This window comes from Lagenorhynchus albirostris, chromosome 11 (genome assembly GCF_949774975.1).
Source record: "Lagenorhynchus albirostris chromosome 11, mLagAlb1.1, whole genome shotgun sequence".
Taxonomy (NCBI): domain Eukaryota; kingdom Metazoa; phylum Chordata; class Mammalia; order Artiodactyla; family Delphinidae; genus Lagenorhynchus; species Lagenorhynchus albirostris.
In genome coordinates, this window is record NC_083105.1 from 103,886,267 (window position 1) to 103,913,372 (window position 27,106).

The window sequence follows — 27,106 nt, forward strand, 5'->3', positions numbered from 1 at the left end:
CGGCGCTTGGGGACAGAGGCGCGGGGACCGAGGTGGGGACATAGACGCAGGGACAGAGTCGCAGGGACAGACGCGGGGGCCGAGGTGGGGACAGAGGCGCGGAGGCAGGCGCGGAGGCAGGCGCGGAGGCAGGCGCGGGGACAGAGGCGCAGGGACTGAGGTGGGAACAGAGGTGCGGGGACAGACTTGGGGACCTAGACTTGGGGACCTAGGTGGGGACAGACGGGGCCCCGCTCACCCCGCCCGCAGCGCCCGCCACGCTGCTGCCTGGAGGTCCGGACGCGGTTGCTGAGTTTCTCCCTCATCCAACTTAGCAGCGCGGGTCTGACTCTTCGCTGCACCTGAGGCAAGTTTGGTGATACTTTTGGAGGCTTTCTTTCCAGGGAAGGCACAACAGGGCTGTGCTCAAATGCCACGTGGATAATTATGGGATTTTTTGGGGCTGAGCGAATTATAATAATGGTCTGTATTCGTTAATACGTATATTAGATCAGTGAAAATTTCCCACGCTGATATATTTATTTGGACTTTTTTTGCACGACTGTTTCTAATTAAAGAAGAAATTGCAAAATCCGCCTTCTACCGTCTCCCCCTTTTCCTGGAAGAAAGCTAAATTTAGACCTTTAAACCTAAAATTCTATTCTATGACCTCTGAAAAATCTGGGTTCAAAGTGTTTTGAAAACTAAAGCGGAGCCTTTAACTTCATGCTTTACAGCATTGAGGTAGTTATACTTTGAAATTGTTCAAAAAAGAGGCAAATATTTAAAACATATCTTTCTGGTGTTATATTGTGAGAGTGAGGCGGACGATTCAGGCCTAGACATCCAGGTGGTCTAATGTGCTCATACAAATCGGACTAATACAGGTGCACAGATCCATCTTGGTTTTTGGATCACTATCAAAGAACTGAAAAAAAAAAACCGCTTTTTGTATTTTCACTAAAAGAAATGTGTTGCACAGTTTGGGCACTTTTACACAATGATGAGCTTGCAAAGGGGAAAATGGGTTTCATCTGGAGTGTTCTAATCTGTGTGCCCGGCACATTACCATCACTTGAGAAACACACACGAATGATTAAGAATGAGGTCTGAATCTGTCGTTGCCATGATGGGTTGGATTTAGAACACTGTGAGGCTTGTGTCATTGGCTCTTTTCCTGGGCTGGTGGTTTTTCTTCCTGTGCCGGCAAAGATGGTCTGATTTCTGTTCTTCTGGCTTAAAACGCCTTAAAAAGAGGCTGATTATGAGCAGCCCTGAGCGGGTCACGTGACCACTGCTGAAACAGTCACCTTGGGCCCTGAGTGGCCAGGCCTTTGAGCCGGACTGTGCGTGTGGGCTCCACCCAGTACTCATATTCTGAAAGTGGAGATAGTGTTTGTAAAGAAGAGGTGAGTATGCTACCAAAAGGTGGGGCACTGGGCTGGCAGAAATGACAGGCGTCCACTGGGGTCATTTTCAAGGTTGCGGTACATGTTGCCAAGTGGTCGTCCAGGCTGGCTGTGGCAGTGTCCACTCCCAGTAGCTGGCTGCTGCTGTGTACCCGGACTGAAAGATCTCTCTGCACAAGTAACACCAGGAGGTCTTCACTGGTGACCCCTTAAATGGAAATAAAGCAGCCGGGAGTCATGCACCTTTAGGGAGAGCAACGCTGGGACTGAACTGAAAACAGTCTTCATGAAATGACCTGAAGGTAGCTGGTCTGCAGTAAATCCTCTATGCCGGTGGCCAGTCCCCTGCAGCCTGAGCTTGGTCAGTGCTTGTCTAGAACAGCTTCTCAACCTTAATGCTTGCGCAGATTCCAATCCTGCCTTTTTAACAAACTTCAGGTGATGCTGTTGCTGCCGGTCCAGAGACCTGCCTACCTGCTTCCAAGATGCTGGACCAGTGGTTGCCAATATTTTAGCAGAACAAAAGAAAAAAATTGAGGACCCAGCTCCCCTTCAGATAAGAACTGAACTCTTAGTAGCCATTAATTGAGAAAACGCACTGAAAATCTCTGCGTTCAGGAAAGCTTTTGCACCTTTTGGCAGAACACTGAAGGGCTGAGTGTTAGACTCAGTGTTTGGTTACAGTCGAGGCCATTTGCCCCTCACCTTTGCTTAAACGCACAGTAATTTCAGCACATCACTGGGACTGTAGAACGGGAGGATCTTACAGCAGTTATCGCATGAGAAATATTTGGATTCTCAAGAAGACTTTTAGTGTGGTTACTTCAGTAGTTTCTAGTGAACAAACTGCAGGCGCTAAGTTCTGAAAACTACAGCATTAGGGCTTCCCCCGCCCCCAACCCCGTGGTCGTTACTGTCTTAGTAGCCCTTTAAACACATAGTGTCTGCTACCCCATAGTGTTTGAACATCTCACATAAGTACTTGACGAGACTATTCCAAAGTCTCTGATGAAGGATGATGAAACCGTCTCCCCATCTTTCTCCTCTGACCAGGATTTCTTGTTACATTCTTCTGTGCTGTAATTACCCTCCTGTACGCATACTGAAGGATGTGAACAAAACACTATATACAAGACAGTCTACATAACTTGTAGGTCCCCTAGTAAAGTAAAAACTTGGGGCTCCTTATTAAACAATTGTGAAGAATTTCAGGACTGCAACAGGAGAGCATTAAACCAAGCCGGGGTCTTCTGAGTGCAAGTCTGGGCAGCTACACAGGTTGTGTACTCACCAAGTCAGCCCTGACCAAGTGTGTGATTCCCAAACCATTCATAGCCTTCATCTTCTTTGTTCCACTGTTGATGACAACTGTATGGCGTTGACATTTAAAAAACTGGTTTTCCAGTCTATAAATATTTCTGCAATCAGACTTGCAAGGAGAGAATCGACCGAACTCACCATTAACCCACCGTTCTGTTTAAAAGAGGCTCTGGTTGTTTCTGCCTGTTCAGATGCCTGATATACATGATATAGAAGTAGCACATTTAAAACGATCACTTTTGTGTGTGTGTGTGTGTGTGTGTGCGCACAGCGGAATGTAATTCAGGAAAATTATTTTTAGGAATGTATTTTCCAGAGCAATGTTGTCCCTAGGATTCATAGTTTGGGTAACTGTCAAAAGTTGAGAGTTTTATTTCCAACTATTAAACTGAGTGACAATCTAAAGCCATCATTTGAACAACAGTTTTTAGCCTCCATAAGTAGACCAAACATTACAAAGAGCAGTGTGCTTGATTCACGTGTGTAGTCTGTGGTTTTTGAAGTTTGACTAGTGAGAACAAGCTGTGTTTTGGGTGCTTTGGTTCTTTCAGATTTTTTATATTCTTTATCACACCTGGATTGAATGATGATTTCATTATTGATTTTTTTGTAGATATGTTTGGAGTTTTTCCTCCTCATGATAAGTGGTAAAGTTGATGTTCTGGTTTTAATTCATCTTCACAAGATGTGAAGAATTTGCAAAAAGGGTTTTTTTCTTGAAAGACTCATGGCTTAATTGGGATTAATAATTAAAATTTAAATACAATTCTTAAAGATTATTTTGTTTAATATTATGAGAAGGCTGGCATACCAAACAATTTTGCAAAGTCTAACTCTGTTAGACTTGATACAGTCTAACTCTATTATTCTCAATTACTTTTAAAATTTAATAAAGTTGTAAGCCAAAAAGATATAATATCCTCTATAAACTATTTAGCAAACTCTCTCTTTACTATATGTATTAATTTCTTTTCCTTTTTTAAGATTTTAAAATACTTTAATGCATATAATGGCCCAGACCATTCACTGTTGCAGCATCTTTCTTTTGCAGTGAAAATTATGCTTTTATATCTCAACATACAAAGTACAATATATGAGATTTTCTACCCTAAGTTGTGTGGATCATTTGCAACTGGATATTCAGATATTAACAGTTAATCCAAGTGACCCCCCCCCCTTTCTGTTACACTGGTCACATGGGGTGGTAACCAAAGTGATCACTGATTGTGTACCAGCGCAGGGACACCAGAAGGGGACTGAGGTGGGCGTTTGGTGGATGGCCTTTCAAAGGCTGAGGCCAAGGAGCAGATCTCAGATGAATAATAATAATAAAGTGAAGCCATGCTTTGGTACTTTTCTACTTCATCTGAAAAATGTACGTCTTCATACAACGTTTAGCATGCATTTGGATGCAATGCCACTATCATTAAGTGCTCTGGCAGTAGGTGGGAACGACTGGCCTTTCGGTATGATTCAGGGTTTTCGTTTTAGGTCTTTTATTATCTGTCCTTGGGTGTGTGCTCCTGTCTGTTTACTTGGTACCAGCCTTGGCAGTCTGTCTTCAGCCCACGTCCACCGGGACATTCCCATGTATCCACTAGGGGGCAGTGCCGACACTCCCATGCCTGGTTTGGCTTCTGCTTTTCTCACTGGAGAGAGAGATCTAAGGGCATCTGCCTTAAGGACTTCTCTAGTCAATTAAAACTGAGCTTGTTGGGGAAAGTCCTGGAAGTGATTTGTGGTTCAGATCTGTCAGCAGTTGAGTTAGCTGTGCCTTCGCTGCTGGGCTGTGTGCGTGCTCTTTGCAGAGAATGACTCCACACCCGCATCAGACCATGTCTGTTTGCCTCAGACCACTGGCCTTGACTCCAAGTTCCAATTAATTAATTAACTAATTAATGATAAAATGAACACTTATGAAACCCTTCCCCCCAAACTAGAACATTACTGGCGATTACATGCTCTCTACTTCTCTCATCCCTCTGCCTGCCCATTGGAGGTAATGACCTGGTCTTTTTTAAATATTTATTTATTTATTATTTATGTGGCTGCTCCGGGTCTTAGTTGCGGCAGGCGGGCTCCTTAGTTGCAGCTCACGGGCTCCTTAGCTGCAGCATGCACGTGGGATCTAGTTCCCCTGCACTGGGAGCACAGAGTCGTAACCACTGTGCCACCAGGGAAGTCCTTGGCCTGGTCTTTTTGATCTTCATTATCCATTTAAAAATCTTTGTCACACATGCACGTTGATGCCTAAATAGCATAGTGTCTCATTTTCCTTGAGTTTGAATCTACAAAAAGAAATACTAGATATTTTCTTCTAAGAATTGCCTTTTGACTCAACATTGTGTTTCTAAGATTCACCCTATTGTGACATGTTCACTCAGGTGCAACTGAGGAATATTATTTCATTGTGTAAATTTATTACAGCTCACGTACCCACTCTTCTGACATTTGGGTCGAGCGCTTGGATTGTTTCCATGTTTTTGCTGCACAAACAGCACTGCTATGAACATTCTTGTTTGTGTCTCCAGGGACACATGTAAGAATTTCTCTTTTGAATTTTTAGGTTGAAATTAAGTGAATGTTTAACTTTACAAGATGATGCCACAAAAAAAAAAAAGATGATGCCACGTTGTTTTCCCAAGCGACTGTACCATTTTACACCCTCCCCTAGTAGTATATAAAAGACCCTATTTATCTACATCCCCTCCAACACTTGGTTCCATCAGAATTCTTAACTGTTGCCAGTTGAATAGTGTAAAATGGTATCTCATTATGGTCAAGGTTTGCACTTCCCTGACCACTAGTGACCACTTACTTTTTATAAAAACTAAAATTCTGGAATGTCTACATTTTATTCCAGTCCTGGCTTGGGTTCACCTGTGCAGATCTGCTCACAGCCCTTTGCACACTCTTCCCCACATGCTTCTCCCCCAGACCCCTGGGCTTTTTTTGCATAACACCTGCCCTGCCTCAAGGTGCCCCTTATTTTAAACCATACCCTTTCCTCTTTAATAAACTCAGATCCAGACTCACTTTTCCCACGAACCCTGCCCTCGTGAATATCAGTGAACTTAGGTCACTTCATTAAACCACTGAATCCTGACGGGCCTCTGAGCCACTGGCTAGAGTACAGACAGGGGCAGGTCATTTAGCTACGTATATTAAGAGCCTTAAACTTCGTACACTGTGACCTTGTAATTATATTTTTAAGAATATGTCCTAGGGCTTCCCTGGTGGCGCAGCGGTTAAGAATCCACCTGCCAATGCAGGGGACACGAGTTCGAGCCCTGGTCCAGGAAGATCCCACATGCCATGGAACAACTAAACCCGTGTGCCACAACTACTGAGCCTGCGCTCTAGAGCCCGCGAGCCACAACTACTGAGCCCGTGTGCCACAACTACTGAAGCCCGTGTGCCTAGAGCCTGTGCTCCGCAGCAAGAGAAGCCACCGCAGTGAGAAGCCCGTGCACCGCAGCGAAGAGTAGCCCAAGAGTAGCCCCTGCTCACCGCAACTAGAGAAAGCCCACGCTCAGCAACAAAGCCCCAATGCAGCCAAAAATAAAAATATAAATAAATAAATTTATATAAAAAAAGAATATCTCCTAGATATTTAAAGACTTTTTTTGAAGTGGACCATTTTTAAAGTCCTTATTGAATTTGTTGCAATATTGCTTCTGTTTTATGTTTTAGTTTTTTGGCCGCGAGGCATGTGGAATCTTAGCTCCCCGACCAGGGATCGAACCCGCACCCCCTGCATTGGAAGGCGAAGTCCTAACCACTGGACCGCCAGGGAGGCCCCTCTCCTAGACGTTGATTTAGCGTCTGGTTGTATCTGAAGGCCACAGGTTTATTTGCACGGGGACAGAGGAGCAATTGAGGAAAGAGCATGGGTTGTGCCCAAGCTTAGACCCGGGGGCAGGCCTGAGCCCTGGGGAGAGATGGCTTCCCGCAAAGCTGAAGAACTTGGTGAAATGAAAAGGCACGAGGCAGTAGGAGGACTGGGCTTGTATCCCACTTCCACGTGAAGGCCCTGCTTGTAGATATGAGGGAACCTTTGTGCATGGATTGCTGTGTCGGGCAGTGCCCTGCAGACACCAGTGGGCACTCCAGGGCAGGTAGGGACAGGGTATGGTGGTTGTGACCTTGCTCCAAAACACAAGAGACTCCTCCTGAGATTCCCACACACCTGGGGAGAATTCACAGGCTGAAGCCTGTGTTGCCAGGAAGACGTGGGTTCTGGTTAACATGACCTGGTTTATAGCTGCAGTTTTGTTGTGTCTATGGCCTTTGGTTTGCCTGAGGAAAAATCACATAGGTAGAAAAAGGTTTTATACCTAAAAATGTTCACTGCAGTTTTTTTATAACTGCAAAAAATTGAAGACAGCCAGAATATTCTGCAATGTTCTGTTGCTGTATCAGGCGTCACTGTGACATGGTTGAAAATACACTGCTTTTTCCATTTCACATTATAACAAGGATATTCGATTACAGGCCTCTTTCAATTGCTTGTGCCCATGCAAGGGAAAAAGGAGAAAGCCCAGGGCAGAAAAGAATGTGTCAGAAAGTTTGTGTATGTGAATATATACATATGGGCATGGTGTTTGGGTTCCCAAGGACATTCGCCAGCCAGTCCTGGCTGAGTCTCGGCATTTCTTGGTGGAGCCCGTTGAGAAGTCTCTATACCCCGTGTGTGTGGGTTTTGTCTGAGAAAGCTCAATAGACTCAAGGCCCTGCCATTGATTTGCCCTCCTTTGACGGTGTAGTCCCAGCTGAGCTGTGCGTGGGGAAGGTCTGCTGGGGAGCACCCTTGGGAACGACACCCAGAGGGTGAGCACAGCAAGGTGGGCAAACGGAGGACGTGAACTCCCAAAATTTGTGACAGAGGCTTCAGCCAATGCCAAGGGGAGCTCGGGGGCTGGGTGACCCTTCAGGCAGGTGGTAAGGCCCTTAGGCCCCCTCATCGCCCAGACTCTGGATAGGAACCGGGCCAGCTTTCTTCACTGGGGTGAATTCTGGAGGGGGCCTCAGCTGGGGGCCGTCGACCACCAACATCCGGTGGCCTGGGGAAGGGCTCCTGTTCCGCCGGAGTGTGAGTGGTCACCACCTCCCGCTACAGGCAGACATAGCTGTTCCCAGCCCCAGTTACTTGAACGGCCCTGTGTACAACACGCATGGGTGTTCACAGCAGCCCCTTCCCCAGGAGCCAGGACGGGCTTCCTTGGGGCCAGCGTGTGGACAGCAAGGAGAGGGCTTTGAGCAGCCTTCAGGCAGTGGAGGGCCTGGGAGTGAGGAACAGGGAGACCCAGGTGTCTTGGTCTGGACCCCTTGGTGAATGTCGAACCATTTGCCAGAACAGAGGGCCCAGGGCAGAGGCTGGGGCCGTGGGTCCCAATGAGGACACAGTGGGAATGAGGGACCAAGGGGACGGAGTCTCACCGAGTTGTCGTTTCTCGCCCTAGAGCTTGGCGGGCCAGTCTCCCCAGACACTGATCTCCCCCCAAGCCTGGCTCTTGGGGATCAGAACTGATCACATGGATATGCTTCCCCTTCTCTCATCCTTTCCTCTGCGGTGTGTTTTCACAGAGGTCCGGCCAAGGCCGGCTCATGAGAGCTCTTCCTGGAAGTGAGGTCGCGCCGTCCTGAAGACGCCCTGCAGCTGCCGTCCGGGGGTCTTGGAGTGACTGCTGATGGGTATGGTTCCGGGTCCCTAGGCCGGTCTTGGCTGTCTCAGCGTTTCTCAGCAAAGCCCATTAGGAGAAGGACGGGAGCAGCAATGGGAAGAGACACAGGGAGCCCCGAGCCCGGGCTCCCAATGGGCCGAGAACCCCAGTCTTCTCTCTTGACTGCGCAGAAACGCTTTGCTCGTCCGCTGGGCCGTAGAGTTCTGTGGTTGATGATTGCTGCTCTTTGTGCCTCCACTTCTGCCTCTGTGAAATGGGGATGATTATGCTCCTGAGCCCATGGGATTGTTGGGAAGAATAATGAGGTTGTTGTGGAAGCTGCTTTAATCCTGTGCTTGGCATGTCGTGGCCCCCAGCCTTCCCCTGGGTGCTAGTGTGTCTGGTGACAAGGTGCTTCTGCTGATCGGGTTCCTGCTGACCATGGATTCTTACGTTCTTACTGCCCCAGCTCGTACACCAGAGCCCTTTCCCCGGGAGCTCTGAGATTAGTGGACTCCCTCCCTCTTAAATTACACACCTTGTGGGGTCTGCGGAGCCCAAGGTTGGGTGGGAAAGGGGAGGTTGGTTGCTAGTGGGTCAGAGAAATACTACCTTTTGGTTTTGTCACATCCTCATAAGTTCCTCGTGGTTTCCAGCCTCTCAAGGTGAGTTTAGATGAGGTGGATCTCCCCCAGAGCTTTCTTCTGATTCCCTTCCACCACCTGGTAGGGCCTGGGCAGGGGCCTTACCCCTGGGGCCCAGAGTAGATTGCCTGGGAGATGACTCTCGCCCCTGAGCCCATAGATGCCCACTGTGAGCCAGCTCTGTAGGGACAGCTTGGGTGGGCAGGGCCCCTAGTTCTCCCCAGTGCACTGTCTGTAAGGTTTCTCTTCCTTTGCTCTTACTGTTGCTTGGGTTATAAGTTTGACAACGAGTGATACACCTCCTTGTGGCCTCTCTTTTCCTAACGGACTGTTAAAACTTCTGCTGCTATTCACTTTGCAGAGGGTCGTGTTTCTCTCTCCTTTCCAATTTGTTTCCAAGCTCCTTAGTGAATTCTTTGTGCCTCTGGGAGTACCTTATAGTGTTTCATGTCCTTAGGAGGGTCTGGAGGAGTGTTTGGTGTTTTTTGAATTCTGTGGCAGGGCTTCCCTCAGTATCTTCCCTCTGCTCTTCATAGGCCCGGTCGGTTTACACAACATTGGGCAGACCTGCTGCCTTAACTCCCTGATCCAGGTGTTCGTTATGAACGTGGAATTCACCAAGATACTGAAGAGGTAAGGCAATTGTTCAGGCAGATAAATGTGTATATTATTTTATGTTTTCAGTTATTCAGTTATTCACAGTGGTTTGGACTTTTAGAAGTCTACTTCCAAAAGCTAACAGAGAAAAGATCTTGCTCTGCACAATCTAGACGATATACTATAATCATCTAAGATGATTTTTAAAAAATGTAAATGCTGATCCCACCCCCAGATATTTGGTTCCACTTGGGGCCTAGGTGGGTGTCTAGGGTGAGGCCCAAGCATTCGTACTTTTCGGAAGATTCCCCAGGTGATTCTAAAGTGTAGCCAGATTGGCAGCCACTGACTTGCTTAAAAGGAAGTGGGGACCCTGCCAGTGTCTAATCAACGGGCAGGTCTATGAGTCTATTGATTTTTCTCAAGTGAAACACATCCACACTCACACAGTATACACATCCTGAGAACCCTTCTTTCTTTTTTTTAAAAAATGATTAAACATTTATTTTATTTTATTTTTATTTATTTTTGGCTGCGCTGGGTCTTCGTTGCTGTGCGCGGGCTTTCTCTAGTTGCGGCGAGCGGGAGCTACTCTTTGTTGCGGTGCGCGGGCTTCTCGTTGCAGTGGCTTCTCTTGTTGCGGAGCACGGGCTCTAGGCGCACAGGCTTCAGTAATTGTGGTGTGCAGGGTCAGCAGTTGTGGCTTGCGGGCTTCAGAGCACAGGCTCAGTAGTTGTGGTGCACAGGCTTAGCTGCTCCGCGGCATGTGGGATCTTCCCGGCCAGGGCTCGAACCTGTGTCCCCTGCGTTGGCAGGCGGATTCTTAACCACTGTGCCACCAGGGAAGCCCGAGAACCCTTCTTTCTTCTCAACCTGTTCTGCAGAGACATGCTGAGACTCCGCCAGGACTGACAGGCAAATTTCCTTGGGAACGCAAGCACCACGCCCATATGTATATGTTCACATACATAAACTTTATCACTCATTTTTTTCTGCCTTTTGCTTTCTCCTTTTCCCCTTCCATGGGCATGGGCAGTTGAGAGATGCCAGTGATTAAACAAACCATTGCCAAGATACACTGCCATTCCTTTATGTGTCCTTCCCAGGGCCTAGGTCATACTTGCTTTTGGCCTTTGGAGAACTTCAGGCTGGCCATTTTGCTGTAGGTGCAGGACCTACTGCACCTGCCGTTCGTTTTGGTGTGACTGCCATGCAGGGTGGGGAGAGGGGTGAGGCCGCAGCTGTGCTGATTCCCCTCTTGAGAGGATACTCCCCTATAGCTGATTTGCTAACACGGTAGCTCTTCAACCTTGTCTATATGTCTAAATCATCTAGGAAACTTAAAAATCCTGGTAACTGGGCCCACCCCCAGAAATTCTGATGTAGTTAGTCTGCAGAGTGGCCTGGACGTGAGATTTTTGAAAGTTCTCCCATGTGATTGTGGTGTGCCCCCAGCACTGGGAACTGTGGGGACAGGGAGGTTCGTGGGTGTTCTCACTCGGCAGGATGACAGTGCCAAGGGGAGCTGCGGAGCAGAGGAGAAGTGTCCCTTTCCAGCTGCTCTTGCTGCTGGAGAAGATGCAGGACAGCCGGGAGAAAGCGGTGCGACCCATGGGGCTGGCCTACTGTCTCCAGATGTACAGTGTACCACGTAAGGCGGTCCTCCTCCAGGAGCTCAGGATCCTGGCCTGGTGCTCTAAGAGGGAGGGGAGTGCGAGGGGGAGGGGACGCGGGAGGGGGCAGCAGAGGAGAGGAGAGGAGAGGAGAGGAGGGGGACTGAGGCTCAGTGAGTGAACAGGAAGGAAACCCTTGTGTCGGAGGCACGTGTGTGGATGCGAGATATCTTAAGGAACCCCCATCTTCCAGGTGCAGCACTGATGTTATCTATGCATGTATTACTTCCACACTCACCCTTTTTCTGCCTCCTGGTGGAGTAAGTAAGCCTAAGAGTCTCCTCAAAGCTGATTCAACTGCAGGCAAAGGATTCTAGGGAAACAGAATAAAGGATTCATGAGGAGAAACTGTGTTCTACAAAAGGAAACTCTTAAATAGCTTAGTTTTTTTTTTTTAACAGCCTTAATGAAATATACATCACATACTGTAAAATTCAGTCAATTAAAAATGTACAATTCAGAGGTTTTTAGTATTTCACAGAGTTGTGCAATTATCACCACAATCTAAATTTAGCAAATTTTCATCACCCCCCAAAGAAACCCCATACCCATTAGCAGTCATTCTCCTTTGTTTTCTTCTAGGTTTTATACTTTTAGCTCTTACATTAGATCCATGTTTCACTTAGAGCTAAATTTTGTGAATAGTGTGAGATAGGAGTCCAACTTCATTCTCCTGCATGTGGGCATCCAATCGTTCCAGCACCATTTGTTGAAAATACTACTCTTTTCCCACTGAATTGATTCAGTCTCTTTCCTTGTTACAACAAGCATCCTTTCATTTCAGCTTGACGAACTCCTCTCAGCTGTCCTTGTAAGGCAGGTCTAGTGGTGATGAGCTCTCAGTGTTTCTTTGCCTGGGAAAGCCTTTGTCTCTCCTTCATTTCTGAAGGACAGTGTTGCTGGGTACAGTTTTCTTTATCAGCAGTTTTCCCTTTCATCACTTGCCCTATCATCCCACCTTCCCATGGTCTGTAAGGTTTGTGCTGAGAAATGTGCTGATAGTCTTATGAGGGTTCCCTTGTAGGTGGTAAACTTCCTGTCTCTTGCTTTTAAGATCTCTCTTTGTCTTTGATTTTCGACAGTATTTTTGACAGTATTATGATGTGTCTTGGAGAACATCTGTTCAAAGGGAGTATGTTTGGGGACCAGTGAGCTTCATGAACTTCAATGTCTAAATCTCTTCCCAGATTTGGGAAGTTGCAGCCACTATTTCTTTAGATGAGTTTTCGGCCCCCTTTCCCCTCTCTTCTTCTGGGACTCCATTAAAGTGTAGGTTGTTTCTCTTAATGGAGTCCCATAGACTTTCTTCAATCCTTCTCAGTCTTTTTGCTCCTTTGACTGGACAGTTTCAAATGACCTGCCTTCTAGTTCACTGATTGCTTTTGCTTGGTCCAGTCTGCTTTTGAAGCTCTCTGTTGAATTTTTCAGTTCAATATTCTTTAGCTCCAAAATTGCCCTTTGGTTCTTTTTTATGTTCTCTATCTCTTTGTTGAACTTCTGTTTTTCTTGTATTGTTTTCCTGATTTATTTAAATTGTTAATCTGTGTTCTCTGGTAGCTCTCCGAGCATCTTTAGAACAATTATTTAGAATTATTTTTCAGACAATTTGGTATCTCCATTTCTTTGGTTTCAGTTACTGGAAGTTTACTGTTTTCTTTTGGTGGTATCATGTTTCCCTGATTGTCCATGATCCCTGTAGACTTGTGTAGGGACTTTGCTAAGAAGGACCTTCACCTGCAGCTGGGGTGTGCTGTGATCCAGGTGTAGTGGTGTGAGGCTTGTGGTGGCTCTGGTTCTGGGTGGGTGTGATATCTCATTGGCTCAGGCTGCTGGGGTCCACGACCTCGATTACTGTGCCATCCTTGGAGAGAGCTGCAGGGGGTCTGAAGTAGCTGCAAGGGCTGTGAGGTAGTATTTCATTGTAGTTTTCTTTTCTTTTTTCTTTTTTGTGGTACGCGGGCCTCTCACTGTTGTGGCCTCTCCCGTTGCGGAGCACAGGCTCCGGACGTGCAGGCTCAGCGGCCATGGCTCACGGGACCAGCCGCTCCGCGGCATGTGGGATCTTCCCGGATCGGGGCATGAACCCATGTCCCCTGCGTCGGCAGGTGGACTCTCAACCACTGCGCCACCAGGGAAGCCCTTCATTGTAGTTTTGATTTGTATTTCCCTAATGATTAGTGATGCTGGGCATCTTTTCATGTGCTTACTGCCATTTGAATGTCTTCTTTGGAAAAATATCTATTCCAGTTCTTTGCCCATTTTTGAATTGGGTTATTTTTCTTGTTGAGTTTAAAAGTTCTATGTATTCTGGATGTCAATCCCTTATCAGATATATGCTTTGCAAATATATTCTCTCATTCTGTGGGGTGCCTTTTTACTCTGGGGATACTGTCTTTTGATGCATACATTTAAAAAATTTTCATGAAGTTGAAGTTTTCTGTGTTTTCTTTTGTTACCTGTGCCTTTGGTGTCACATCCAAGAAGTCATTGCCAAATCCAAGGTCGTGTGCTTTTGTCCTATGTGTTCTTCTAAGCATTTTATTGTTTAGGGTCTTACATTTAGGTCCTTGGTCTGTTTCGAATTAATTTTTGTATATGCAGTTAGAAGCGTTCAACTTCATTTCTTTGCATGTGGATATCCAGTTTCCCCAGCATCATTTGTTGAAGAGACTATCCTTTCCCGACTGTATACTCTTGGCTCCCTTGTCAAAAATTATTGGACCATACATGGGAGGATTCATTTCTGGACTCTATTCTATTGCATCAATCTGTATGTCTGTCCTTATGCCAGTACCACACTGTTTTGCTTACTATAGCTGTGTAGTAAGTTTTGAAATGAGAAAGTGTGAGTCCTCTAGTTTGTTATTCTTTTTCAGAATTGTTTTGGCATTTTGGGGTCCCTTAAGATTCTATATGAATTTTATGATGAGTTTTTCTATTTCAGCAAATATCTTATTGGGAGTTTGTTAGGAATTGCATTGAATATGTAGATTGCTTTGGGTAGTATTGACTTTTAAATAATATTAAATATTCTAGTCCATGGAACGTGTTTCCATTTATTTATGACTTCTTTAGTTTCTTTCAGCAGTGTTTTGTAGTTTTCATAATACAAGTCTTTTACCAATTTGGTTAAGTTAATTCCTAAGTATTTTATTGTTTTTGAAGCTATCATAGATGGATTTGTTTGTGTTATTTCATTTTCAAATTGTTTATTGTTCATGTATGTATAGAAATACAATTGACTTTTGTGTGTTGACTTTGTATCATGTTTTTAATTTCATTTATTAGATCTAAAAGCTTTGTTTTGTGGAGTCTTTTAACATATGAGATTATATCATCTGCAAACAGCGGTAATTTTACTTCTTCCTTTCCAATTTGGATGCATTTTATTTCTTTTCTTATCTAATTGCTCTGGCTAGAACTTCCAGTACTGTGTTGAATAGAAGTGGTGAAAGCAGGCATCCTGCTTTTACAGAGACCTGCACTCCACTGTCCTAGTTGTATGTCACCTTTCTTTAGCTTTCCATAGCAGTTTGTACACCTGGGGAATTTTTCTCATTCTTCTTCTTTTTTTTTTTAAAATAAATTTATTTATTAATTTTTTTTTTTTTTTTGGCTGAGTTGGGTCTTCGTTCCTATGTGCGGGCTTTCTCTAGTTGCGGTGAGCGGGGGCTACTCTTCCTTGTGGTGCGCGGGCTTCTCATTGCGGTGGCTTCTCTTGTTGCGGAGCACGGGCTCTAGGCATGCGGGCTTCAGTAGTTGTGGCACGTGGGCTCAGGAGTTGTGGCACACGTGTTTAGTTGCTCCACGGCATGTGGGATCTTCCTGGACCAGGGCTCGAACCCGTGTTCCCTGCATTGGCAGGTGGATTCTTAACCACCGCGCCACCAGGGAGGCCCTAAATTCTTCTTTGAATTGTGAGTACATGGATACTTGCCTCCCACTAGACTATAGGTTTCTTGGGGATAGGAAATTTCTCTGGCCTCTGCAATGCCTTGCACGTAGCAGGTGTGAAGGAAGTTATGGGTTGGGCAAGCATCCCTGTATTTCTTAGATGAATTGGGACTTCTGGCTCTGGGATGGTCAGGTGTGGCAAGGTGGCTCTACGTGGCAAGCTGACGCGACTCCCTTTATGTCCTGTGTGGTGGACAGCCTTCTGAAAATAATTCCCTGGAGACTGCATCAGTGCAGCCTGCTACCAGGCTGCTTGTCTACAGTTTGGGATTATTAGCTTGGAATGTGGATTAATTAACCATTCAACTAATATGTAATGTTCACCTATTATGTGCCAGTTACTGAGCTGGTAAGGGAATTAGACTGACAGAGCATTTGCCTCCATGGAGCTGACAGTTTAGAGGAGAGACACAGGCCAAAACAAAACACAACCCCAAAACATTAAGTACAGATTGTGATAAGTATCATGGAGGAAATGGTGTTGAGATAGTAGATATGAATATTTAATACCTTTTCTTGCAACGTCTTTGCAACTCGGGAACATGGATTCATTCACCCCTGTGCACCGCTTGTAGCCTGATGTTCACGTGTGTAGGATTCATGGCTTATTCCTGCTTCCTCTCCGCTAGCACCTTCTATCACTGAGAAGGTTATTTCCCTTCTTGTTCTCCCGTACACCTTTGGGGAAGACCTGGGTCAGGTATTAGTGTTGGGAAACTGCTCAATTTTAAGGGGAGTGAATAAAGAAAATACGGAGAGGCATAGAGAAGTCAGTGGCCACAGGAGTCCAGTTGGAGGCTTGGCAGGGACATAGGAGAGAATCCACCACTGACTATTGGTTTTGTGTAGCTGGGTTCCCCAGCGGAGGCCAGCAGGGGTGGGTGGCAACTCAGAGGACAGAAGACTTGTGTGATGCAGTGGGGCTGGACTTTGAGTTTTAAAAGGAGTTCTCAAAATCAATACCAAGCTTATCTTTCATTTTTATGACCGAACATCCTGTGGAAACTTAGCCTGAAAGCGGGGAAAGGCAACGTGACGAGTGTTCGCATGCATCTAGGTAGCTGGGGCAGGAGGGCAGGACAGGTGTCCCTGGGTCCTCACCCTGGGCGTTACTTTTCTCTTTGGCCAGTGTTTGTCCAGCATGATGCTGCCCAGCTCTACCTCACAGTCTGGAACCTGATTAAAGACCAAATCACAGATGTGGACTTGGTAAGTCCTAGAACGAGAGAGCTCAGAAGGTGAGGATGCTGTCCGTGTGACGTGTAGAGAGGACTGAAAGGGGAAATGCATGTAAAATGCTTATCACGATTGCATAGTGCAGTTGCTGTGATTTCTCTACGCCTTTGTGAGCGAGCGGAGAGCGGCTGCCCTTCCGGAGCTGTGTGCGGTGGCTCCGGCGCTGGAGCTTGGCCGGACCTGCTTACTCGCGGCTTTCTCTGCACTTTCATCCTCCTCCCCCTCCCTTTTGCAGGTAGCGAGGCTGCAGGCCCTCTATGCCATTCGCGTGAGGGAGTCCCTCGTTTGCCTTGGATGTGCCATGGAGAGTGACAGAAGCAGCAGCATGCTGACCCTCCCCGTCTCTCTTTTCGACATGGATTCAAAGCCCCTGAAAACACTGGTGAGGGGTCCTTGTGGGGAGTTTTCTGTTCCCACACAGCCCAGAGCTTCTGGTGCCCCCTTCCTTCTTTAATCCACCCTTGGCTTTTAAAAAATCATTTCCGCTTCCTTTGCATGGCACTGGCTAAGTTCTCCTTTCATTTGCGGGGAAAAAAACGTTTCTCCTCCTATAGCCCCTTATCCTCACTGCTTCCTCCAAAACGTAGGTCTTTCCTGAGACCCTGGCACAGGTACCACGCTGGGCTGGATGTGAGGGGACCTGGGGAAAATGAGGAGAGAAGCTTAAGCTCGTCGGCAGGGTGAGGGGTTGTACCCAGAAGGTAATAACCTTGCCTTTCCCTTGCTCCCCTGGGACAGGAGGACGCCCTCCGCTGTTTCTTCCAGCCCAGGGAGCTGTCCAGCGAGGACATGTGCTTCTGTGGGAACTGTGAGAAGAAGACCTGCTGGAAGCAGGTACTTGCTCCCAAACCGGGTGCTTCTGGCCCGTCTGGGGTTCCCCTTGGGGGCCTCCCACTGAGGGAGGGAATCCCTTCAGGCTGGGGATCCTGGGGCTTGTGACTTCCAGGGCTGTGGGCACGCTCCTCGGACCCCATCACTGAGACGGAGGGGGGAAGGCACAAGAGCAGGTGCTGTTTTCCCCTCAGGGCCAGACTCCTCTGGGAGGGGAGCAGACCCCGTAGTTCCCCTGGGTTCCTGGGCGGAGCCCTGGGCTTCTTGAGCCTTCTGTGGGAGGCCCAGCAGATCCAGCAGGCGGGGCCCTTACCGTGTGATTCCATTCCGCTCCCTTCTTTTCTGGAAGAAGAACATACCGTCGGCCCTGGTGTTTCTCGGAATCGACCTGTTTCAAGTGCCTGGGACTCGTCTCCATGGTGACTTTGCTTTTTCCAGGTCTTGACACTGACCCACCTGCCCCAGACATTGACCATCCACCTCATGCGTTTCTCCAGCAAAAATCTGCGGACAGAAAAAATCTGCCACTCACTGTGTTTCCCCCAGAACTTGGATCTAAATAAGCTCCTTGAGATGGAGGGAGGGCCCTGCGCTGCTGAGGAGCAGGTGAAGGCCCCTCGTGTCCCTTCCACCCCCCACGTAAGACACCCCATCCTTTGTCTTCCCTCCCCTGAGATGATTGGCATCAAGATCACCAGAGATGCATTTTGAGCATCCTTCTCTTCTCCGGTGGCCGAGCTCGGGACACAGAGGGAGGGACGCTCACCAACGGCTTGGTATGATTCATGGAAACATATTCATACACTCGAGAAACACTTGTTTTTCAAAAAAGGAGTTTAGTGATGGGAACCCGAGTCTCTCGAATAACAGCGATGGGCTGTCAGCCTCACGTTGCCACCAACATTTGCTGTTGGCCGTTGCATTTCTTTTAAGATTCAAAAGACTTTATTTCTGATGATTGGATTTGTACTCATCTACCTCACAGCAATGAGGGAAGGAACCCATAAGTCAGAACCTTCCTTTTAAATAGGATGTGCAGTGCTTACGTAGCCACAGGTAACCACAGCACCCTGGGTTCTAAATAGAGCCCCAGCCTAACGTTCTACTTCCGGCAGCTTATGCTTACCTTGGGGATAATAAGAAAGCAGCCAGCACGTTGGGCCAAATTGATTCAGAGTCAAGTTGGATTCAATTGTCTTGAGCTAATGAATTGTTGGGAAATTCTGAGAAAAAAGTGACATAAATGTCTTTTCTCCATAGGTTTAAAATGCTACATTTATTCCCATACGTATGTGAGTCCATTTGTGGACTTTCTGTTTTGTTCCACCCCTGGGCGGTTTACTATCCATGCTCTAGAACCATGGTTTTTTAAAAATTGAGGCCTGACAGCGTGTTATAGTGGCTCCTTCCCTGTTCAGGGCATGTACATTTCATAGGATTCTCAGTTTCTTTCCTTCTAGTTTCCTTATTTCCACTTGCACAGCCTACCTAATGAAATATATCTTAAAATTTTTTTTCCTCTTGAAAAGACTTGTGAGGAATTATAGAATGAATCTCCACATCCACCAACGGCTTAAACAGTTACCTAACTCATGGCCACTCTTGCTTCACCTACACCCCATCCTCTTCTTTCTCCAAACCTCTACTGGATGATTTTGACGCAAATCCCAGACACCATACATGTCATTTGTAAGCATTTCATTATGTCTCTCTAAAGAATAAGCACTCTTTTTCTAAACAAGACCAAGTCCATCTTATGATTCTTTAATATCCTCTAATAGCCGGTAAATATTTGCATTTCCCTGACTGTCCTGTAAGTTGTTTGCTTCGTTTGAATCTAGAGCCAAATAAAGTCTACACTTGTATTTGCTTACCTTTGTTTCCTCCCTCCCTCCCCCTTGCCTTTCTTTCTTCTTCAGGTTAAGTTTCTTTGATGCTTCCCCTCCTTTTCTTTTCCTTGAAATTTATTTGCTTGAAGGTTTTTTTAAGTGTATATCCAGAATTGGCTGGCAGGTCTTATTTGACATACTCCTCTAGCCCTGGTATTTCTCGTGAACTGAGAGTTAGATCCAGAGATTGCCCTGCACTTTTTGCACAGCAAAGGAACCCATAAACAAGACAAAAAGACAACCCTCAGAATGGCAGAAAATATTTGTAAATGAAGCAACTGACAAAGGATTAATCTCTAAAATATACAAGCAGCTCATGCAGCTCAATATCAAAAAAAACCAACAACCCAGTCCAAAAATGGGCAGAAGACCTAAATAGACATTTCTCCAAAGAAGACATACAGATTGCCAACAAACACATGAAAGGATGCTGAACATCACTAATCATTAGAGAAATGAAAATCAAAACCACAATGAGGTATCACCTCACACCAGTCAGAATGACCATCATCAAAAAATCTACAAACAACAAATGCTGGAGAGGGTATGGAGAAAAGGGAACCCTCTTGCACTGTTGGGAATGTAAATTGATACAGCCACTATGGAGAACTGTATGGAGGTTCCTTAAAAAGCTAAAAATAGAACTACCATATGACCCGGAAATCCCACTACTGGGCAGATAGCCTGAGAAAACCATAATTCAAAAAGAGTCATGTACCACAATGTTCACTGCAGCACTATTTACAATAGCCAGGACATGGAAGCAAGCTAAGTGTCCATCGACAGATGAATGGATAAAGAAGATGGGGCACATGTATACAATGGAATATTACTCAGCCATAAAAAGAAATGAAATTGAGTTATTTGTAGTGAGGTGGATGGACCTAGAGTCTTGTCATACAGAGTGAAGTAAGTCAGAAAGAGAAAAACAAATATCGTATGCTGACACATATATATGGAATCTAAAAAAAAAAAATAAGGTGCTGATGAACCTAGGGTCAGGACAGGAATAAAGAGTCAGACGTAGAGAATGGACTTGAGGACACGGGGAGGGGGAAGAGTAAGCTGGGACGAAGTGAGAGAGTGGCACTGACATATATACACACTACCAAATGTAAAATAGATAGCTAGTGGGAAGCAGCCGCATAGCACAGGGAGATCAGGTTGGTGCTTTGTGACCACCTAGAGGGGTGGGATAGGGAAGGTGGGAGGGAGATGCAAGAGGGAGGGGATATGGGGATATATGTTTACGTATAGCTGATTCACTTTGTTATACAGCAGCAACTAACACACCATTGTCAAGCAATTATACTGCAATAAAGATGTAAAAAAAAAATCCAGTGTAACATCCCCACGTGAGAATAGAGAATGATTTTAGCCCTCCCTTTTGGGGGACTAAGCTTCGTTTGTCCTACCCTCATCCTGTCCCCTTCACGATCTTGTTTCAAAGTGTCAGGTTAGAGATATTATTTGACTGTGTTGAGAAAACAAGTACAATTTTCCCAACTCATGTGGAGATCTTGCTCACAATCAGTGAAAACTCTCTCTCTTGCCACTGTTGTCTTTTCACAGAGAATTCTCTCATCTTGACTTGCTAAGATTTGAGGGAGTAGAAAGACTTACTGCCAAACCTAGTGAATACTTTTTGGTCTTTCCCTTACTTGATCTTTTTGTGATATTCTGTTATTGATCCTATTCTCCTTCAAAGTCTGCCTACTCTAGGCCTCTCTCCTGGGGTTTCTTTCTCCATTGCTGGATCCTTTCCTGCCCATTTTTATTGGCATTTAGTTTTAATTCCATTCCTTTTTCTTCCCATTTTTTGAATGTCATCTCATTAATTCTCATCGTTTCAATCACCTCAAACTGAAGACTTCCAGTCCCTGTCTCCTGCTCAGGTCTCACTCTTGACCTCCAAACAGTGTGTCCACCTCCTACTCAGTGCTGTCACACGGTCCCCAAATGCACTGTCTTCATCCCCAGACACCTCTGTTCCATGTGTGACCTTATAGCAGCAGCGTCTTCCTAATTTCCAAGCCAAAAATCTGGGGTTCATCCTTGTAGTGCCCCCTACTTGCTCCCCCACCACTATATCCATCAGTTGCAAAGGAACTTATTATTTTTCCTTAACTTTGCACAAATCTGTCCCCTCGTCTCTACGTTCACCCTCACTTCCTCAGTATAGGGGTCGAGAGCTTGGGCTTCGAAGCCGGGCAGGCCTGGGTTAAACTCCCGCCTCTTCTCTTTATGAGCTCTGACCCTGGAGTAAATTACTCTGCTCCCTGAGCTCAGATTCCACGTCTGCAAAGTAGGACTTATGCTGGCGCCCAGTTTACAGGTTTGCTGTGGATGTTAAATGGAACAATGCACGGGAAGACTTGGCCAGGTGCTGGCAGTCAGCTAGTAATTGCTGTGTTAATAATGCTTATTATCGTTTACTGGCTGCTCCCGGGGGTAATGGCTGGGCTCTCAACACTTCTTCCTCATGCCATCGTGGTTCCCTAACTTGTCCCGTTGGCTCTGCCTCACTTGAACTCTCAGTCCGTTTTTCACACCACGTTATTTCAGTGTTTCTCAAACACAAATCCGATGATGTTGCTCCCCTGCGTAAAGCCTTCCGACGGCTCCCGCTGCTCGGGATAAAGTTCTGATTCCTGACTTGGCCTTTGTGGACGTTAATCCCATGGCTCCCAGCACCCCCAGCTGCATTTCCGGGTGTACTGTTCTGTTCCCACCGGGCCGCCACAGTTCCTGGTCCATACTCCATCACGCGTGTGCCATGATGACCCTTCAGGATCAGTTCAAGCACGTCTTCTCTGGGAGCTTTCCTCAGCAGGTCATTCCTTCTCCTTTTTGGGGCAAAAAGTGGTTCTTCCCAAATTTACCTCCAAATGCATCTGGTATAAAACATGGGATTACAGCTCTGGCATAATTAGCTGTGAGTCTTGAGGTCAAAGACGGTTTTCTAGTGCCCTGGAAGCACCAGTGCCTGGCAGAGAAAGGCACTGAATGAGCAAAGGCACGATGAAGTAGTTTCCTCCTCCTAGACGAGGGTCAGAAGAGGAGGGATGATGGGGCTCTCTTTGTCCTTGTGTCCTTCAGCGTGGGGGACAGTATGAACTCTTCGCTGTGATTGCCCATGTGGGGAAGGCTGACTTCGGTCACTACTGTGCTTATGTCCGGAGTTCTGTGAATGGAAAATGGTTCTGCTTCAACGACTCCAACGTTTGCTGGGTGAGAAACATCTTCCAGAATTGCCTCTTGCCCTGGATTCTGCACCTCTAATAAGTTCTGAGCCAGGACTAGATGGGCCCTCAAGGCCCAGACACGCTGTGGTCCTGTTCTCTGTGTGTGTGGCCTTTCGTGGGCTTTGAAGCCCTTTTCTGCATGGAGTCCCTGTCTGGTTTACAGCGTTCTGCTACTCCACTTAGCTCAGTGTCTAGGTTTTTGGGATTCTAGGCTCAGTGCCCTGTAGCCTCGTGCTCTGGGGGAAGCTTACTGAAAGCAAGAAGAGTCAGAAAGAGTTAGAAAATCCTGGCTCATCAACACCAAGTTTAAACAGAGGGACAGTGTACTAAAGAAACTTCATACCCATGGCACCTGTCACTAGGTGATCCAGGTCATGGGCGTAACGGGGGTGGGTTTGTCTGGGTGAGTGAGGGAGGGCCGCTTCACCTTGTCTGTCTGTGCGCTTCCAGGTGTCCTGGGAAGATGTCCAGTGTACCTATGGAGATCACAGCTACCGCTGGTGAGAGAGCACTGGGGTGGTGGGGTCCCAACGCGCTCACACACCCTGAGCAGCATAGGGTGCTAGCTACTCTATGAAACACTCACGGACTCAGCTGCCACTCGCCTTTGGATGGCCCTCTGGTGAATACTGCTCAGCCTCATCTTTCAGTACCACCCACCACACTGCTCTTCCTGCAGTTTAGACTCCAACAGTACTGAAGTATAAGTGGCTCCCAAATATCATGCTGTGCGTGGCTTTGCGTGGGCTGTTCCCGGCCTGTACTGCCTTTTCCTAATTTGTCACTGCGGCAACCCCCCTCTCATGCTTCAGTACTTCTGCTCGTGCCCACCTGCTCTGTAAAGGCTTCCCAGCAGCATCCAGGCAGGTTTGTAGGAGCTTCTCAGATGCTTTCCCTGCATTTGGAGCTCACCTCCTTTACAGCAAGGATCCCACTGCTCTGTAAGTGTTCGCCTACATAACATTCTTTCACATTAACCATGAACTTTTTGGAGGCAAGGATCACTCTTTTCCTCCTTCTTTGTCTGGTACAGTGGCTTGCATGTAGTAAATAACAATAACTAAATTGTTAAAAATCAATAACTACAGAGGGGAAGCTGGAGAGAAAAAAGCTGGGTGAAGGTAAAGCAGAGACTTTGTAAGTTTTTCCTGCTAAGCTTAGAGATGACATTGTACACTAAGCATGATGTGCAGGATGACCCCAGCTGCACACGTAGGCCTTCACTTGGAAACTAATGAATTAGGTGAAATTCGTGCTTGGAATCCTCCCCGCCTCCACCTTGTACCTTTCGTCTTCTCTTCCTTTTCTTCTAAGCATCTCCTTAGATGCCCACTCTTTGTCACCTTTTGGTTGTCAGTGATCCCCCATTATTATTATTTTTTAAAAAAATATTTATTTGGCTGCATGGGGTCTTAGTTGTGGCACGAGGGATTTTCATTGCAGCACACGGGCTTCTTTCTAGTTGCGGCATGCAGGCTCCAGAGCATGCGGGCTCAGCAGTTGCAGCGCGCAGGCTTAGTTGCCCTGCGGCATGCGGGATCTTAGTTATCTGACCAGGGATCGATCCCATGTCCCCTGCATTGGAAAGCGGATTTTTTTTTAAAATTAATTACTTTTATTTTTGGCTGCATTGGATCTTCCTTGCTGCCCATGGGCTTTCTCTAGTTGTGGCGAGCAGGGGCTACTCTTCATTGCGGTGCATGGACTTCTCATCGTGGTGACGTATCTTGTTTCGGAGCATGGGCTCTAGGCGCGCAGGCTTCAGTAGTTGTGGCACGCGGGCTCAGTAGTTGTGGTGCATGGGCTTAGTTGCTCCGTGGCACGTGGGATCTTCCCGGACCAGGGCTCAAACCCATGTCCCCTGCACTGGCAGGCGGATTCTTAACCGCTGTGTGGAAGGTGGATTCTTAACTACTGGACCACCAGGGAGGTCCCGATAACCCATTATTTAGATCAGGATTTGGCAGACTTTCTCTGTAAAAGGCCAGAGAGTGAATGTTTCAGCCTCTGGGACACAAAGTCTCTGTCGCAACTCCTCAACTCTGCCTCTGCAGCACAAAAGCAGCCACAGATGATACGTGGGTGAATAAGCATGGGTTTGTTCCAGTTATGTTTATTTGCAAAAACAGGGTTGGATATGGCTCACAGGCTCATAGTTTGTCAACCCCTGATTGAGACGTTAACTAGCAGCTTAATAATAGTTATTTTCCCAGGTCACCAGTTTTGTCCCCTCTAAGGTGATGGATATGAAGACTTGATCCAATAACCTGGAAAGTTTTCTGACGGGTGTCCTATCGTGAATTAATAATGTATTAATTAACTATGAATGTTTCATTTCTGTGACACTGTTGCAATTGTTTTCTTCCTAGGCGGGAAACTGCATATCTTCTGGTTTACATGAAGATTGAGTCCTAATGGATGTACCCTAAACCTTCAGAGACCTGCAGAGTATCATTTTCCTTTTCTGTTCCTGGATCTGCAGACTCTTTTAAGATATTCTGCAGTGAGGAGAGGCACTGTTTTGAAATTGTTTAATTAAACTTTATTTATTATCAGTGGTGGTTATCAAAATACTTAACAGTGACACTGTGCAGGTTTGGATCAGTCAGAGTGGATACTTCCACCAGTGGACCCTGGCCCCATGGCTGCATCAGGTCTGGAGTACTCCTGCTGTACAAGGTGGTGGTCCTTCAGCTGGGAGATTGTGGAGCCCAGGGGCTCCCAGGGGAGTAGAAACCAGGCCAGCACTGGTAGCAGGGGGCAGTCAGGTGGCAAGGGGCAGTGGTAGGGAACTATTTCCATATTTTACAGCTAAGGTTACTGTACTGGTTGGTACTGACTGTATATCATTTCTGTTTTATAATTTAAAAAATTTTAGAACCTGTATCAATTACATAAAACTCAAGTACTTTGTAATTGTTATTCATTTATTTGGCAAATATGTATTGATCACCTACTGTCCATGAGATGGTGTGCCAGACACAATAATGAATAAAGTTCTTTCTCTCAAAAGGAGTTTTTAGTTTAATGGGGGTTATACTAAGGGTTAATGCTACAGGAATTCAAAGGAAGGTGAAATTTCTCCTGTTTGGGGGCCATGGGAGAAGGCTGAAGGCTGAAATGGGGCTTAGAGTGAGGACAGTTAGTTTACAGGGAGAAGCATACCCAGTGGCATGCTTGAAAGGGCAAGGTTCAAGGTCCAAAGGTCATCCACACACCTGGATGGAAGGGAAGTGGGGCTCAGAATGTAGAAGGTCTTGATCTACCCTCAGAAGTTTGGGTTTAATTTAATAAGTAATGAGGAATTTCTTTTTTTTTGGAAAGCGTTCAAAAAGGAAAGGAACAGTTAGTGGTGTTTTCCTAAAATGGATTTGCCAGGGCTGGCGACATGGATTAGAGACAGGATGGCAGAGTGGGTGGAAGGGCGTTCACAGTCTCTGGAACCACGTTAGAGGAAGAACATGGACGGTGAGGGGGGGGTCCCGGGAGAATCCGTACCAACCTGGGAGGTGAGTATGTGGACAGCCCCGTCTTACAGATGAAGTGACTGAGTCCTTCACATGTTTAACAACTTGCTCCAGGTTTCATACTTGGTAAGTGGCAGGGGCCAAAACTTCCAACGTGAAATGTGAGTGGTTTATTATTTTACTTTTTTTGGCAAAAAATTAGCCATGCAAGAATAAATTCTCACTGTAAAATATATTGATAGAACCTCTTCCTGAGACGTAAACATTGTTAAACAGGTGTGTACTCGTTTCCCAGCACTGCATTAACAAATTATCACAAAGTGCTTGGCTAACAACAAGAGAAATTTTATTCTCTCACAGTCTGGATGCCAGAAGTCTGAACTCGAGGTGCCACAGGGCTGGTTCTTTCCGGAGGCTGTGAAGGAGAGTCTGGCTGGCCTCTCTCCTGGCAGCTGGTGGTACGGCCCTGCCTGTCATTGCTTGTGTGTCACTGGGTCACTCTGGTCTCTACCTCTGTCTTCCCGTGGCCGTCTTCCCTGTGTGTTTTAGTGTAAGGACACCAGCCACAACTTAGGGCCAATCCTAATCTGGCGTGACCTCATTTTCACTTGTCTGATTACATCAGCAAAGACTCTATTTCCAAATAAGTTCACACATTCTGAGATTCCAAGTGGATAGGAATTGTAGGGCATACTATTCAGAGTAGTAAAATGTGTATATCCCTCTAGGCCTCCTTCTAGGCATTTGCATACGTGTATATAGCAGATACAAATACTTTTTACATCATAAATTCTACTGTACAAATTATTCTGCTCATTGTTTTTTTTTCACTTAATAATGTCTTAGGAAAATTTCCAAGTCTGCATACAGATGGATAATATTCTTTTAAATTGTTACATTTAACCCATAAATAGATACACTATATTTTTCCCATTCCCATATTGGTAAATATTGAGGACATTCCCATTTTTTCACTGTTTAAAATGCAGAGCGAATGAACACCTTTAGATGTATTTTTGTGCATGAGTAAATATTCTGCAGGTACTGAGAGGTGGAAGTACTGGATCAAAGGGCATGAGTGTCTAAAACTGTGGTAGGCACTGCCAAGTTGACTCCAATTAACACCAATTACTTAGTAAGTTTTAATTTTTGTCAGTCTGATAGATTTTAAATATCTCATCTTTTTTTTTTTTTTTTTT

General features: G+C 46.1%; 1 protein-coding gene across 3 annotated transcripts; it reads left to right on the forward strand.

Annotated features, from left to right (window-relative positions):
• On the forward strand, positions 1 to 26,615 carry USP18 (ubiquitin specific peptidase 18). 3 transcript variants are annotated; one of them, XM_060165697.1, is made up of 11 exons: positions 1 to 32; positions 8,295 to 8,402; positions 9,552 to 9,648; positions 11,118 to 11,263; positions 16,369 to 16,448; positions 16,711 to 16,857; positions 17,214 to 17,309; positions 17,745 to 17,912; positions 22,295 to 22,426; positions 22,891 to 22,940; positions 24,810 to 26,615. In XM_060165697.1, the coding sequence occupies exons 2-11, from the start codon at positions 8,399 to 8,401 to the stop codon at positions 24,853 to 24,855; spliced, it is 966 nt and encodes a 321-aa protein (XP_060021680.1). In that variant the 5' UTR covers positions 1 to 32; positions 8,295 to 8,398; the 3' UTR covers positions 24,856 to 26,615. The 3 variants fall into 3 exon arrangements, 2 of the variants coding, with proteins under 2 accessions (XP_060021680.1, XP_060021679.1); XM_060165696.1 differs by lacking the exon at positions 1 to 32 and adding an exon at positions 322 to 346; XR_009543427.1 differs by lacking the exons at positions 1 to 32; positions 22,891 to 22,940; positions 24,810 to 26,615 and adding an exon at positions 322 to 346 and having other exon boundaries at positions 17,745 to 18,082; positions 22,295 to 22,340.
• The last annotated feature ends 491 nt before the right edge of the window (positions 26,616 to 27,106 follow it).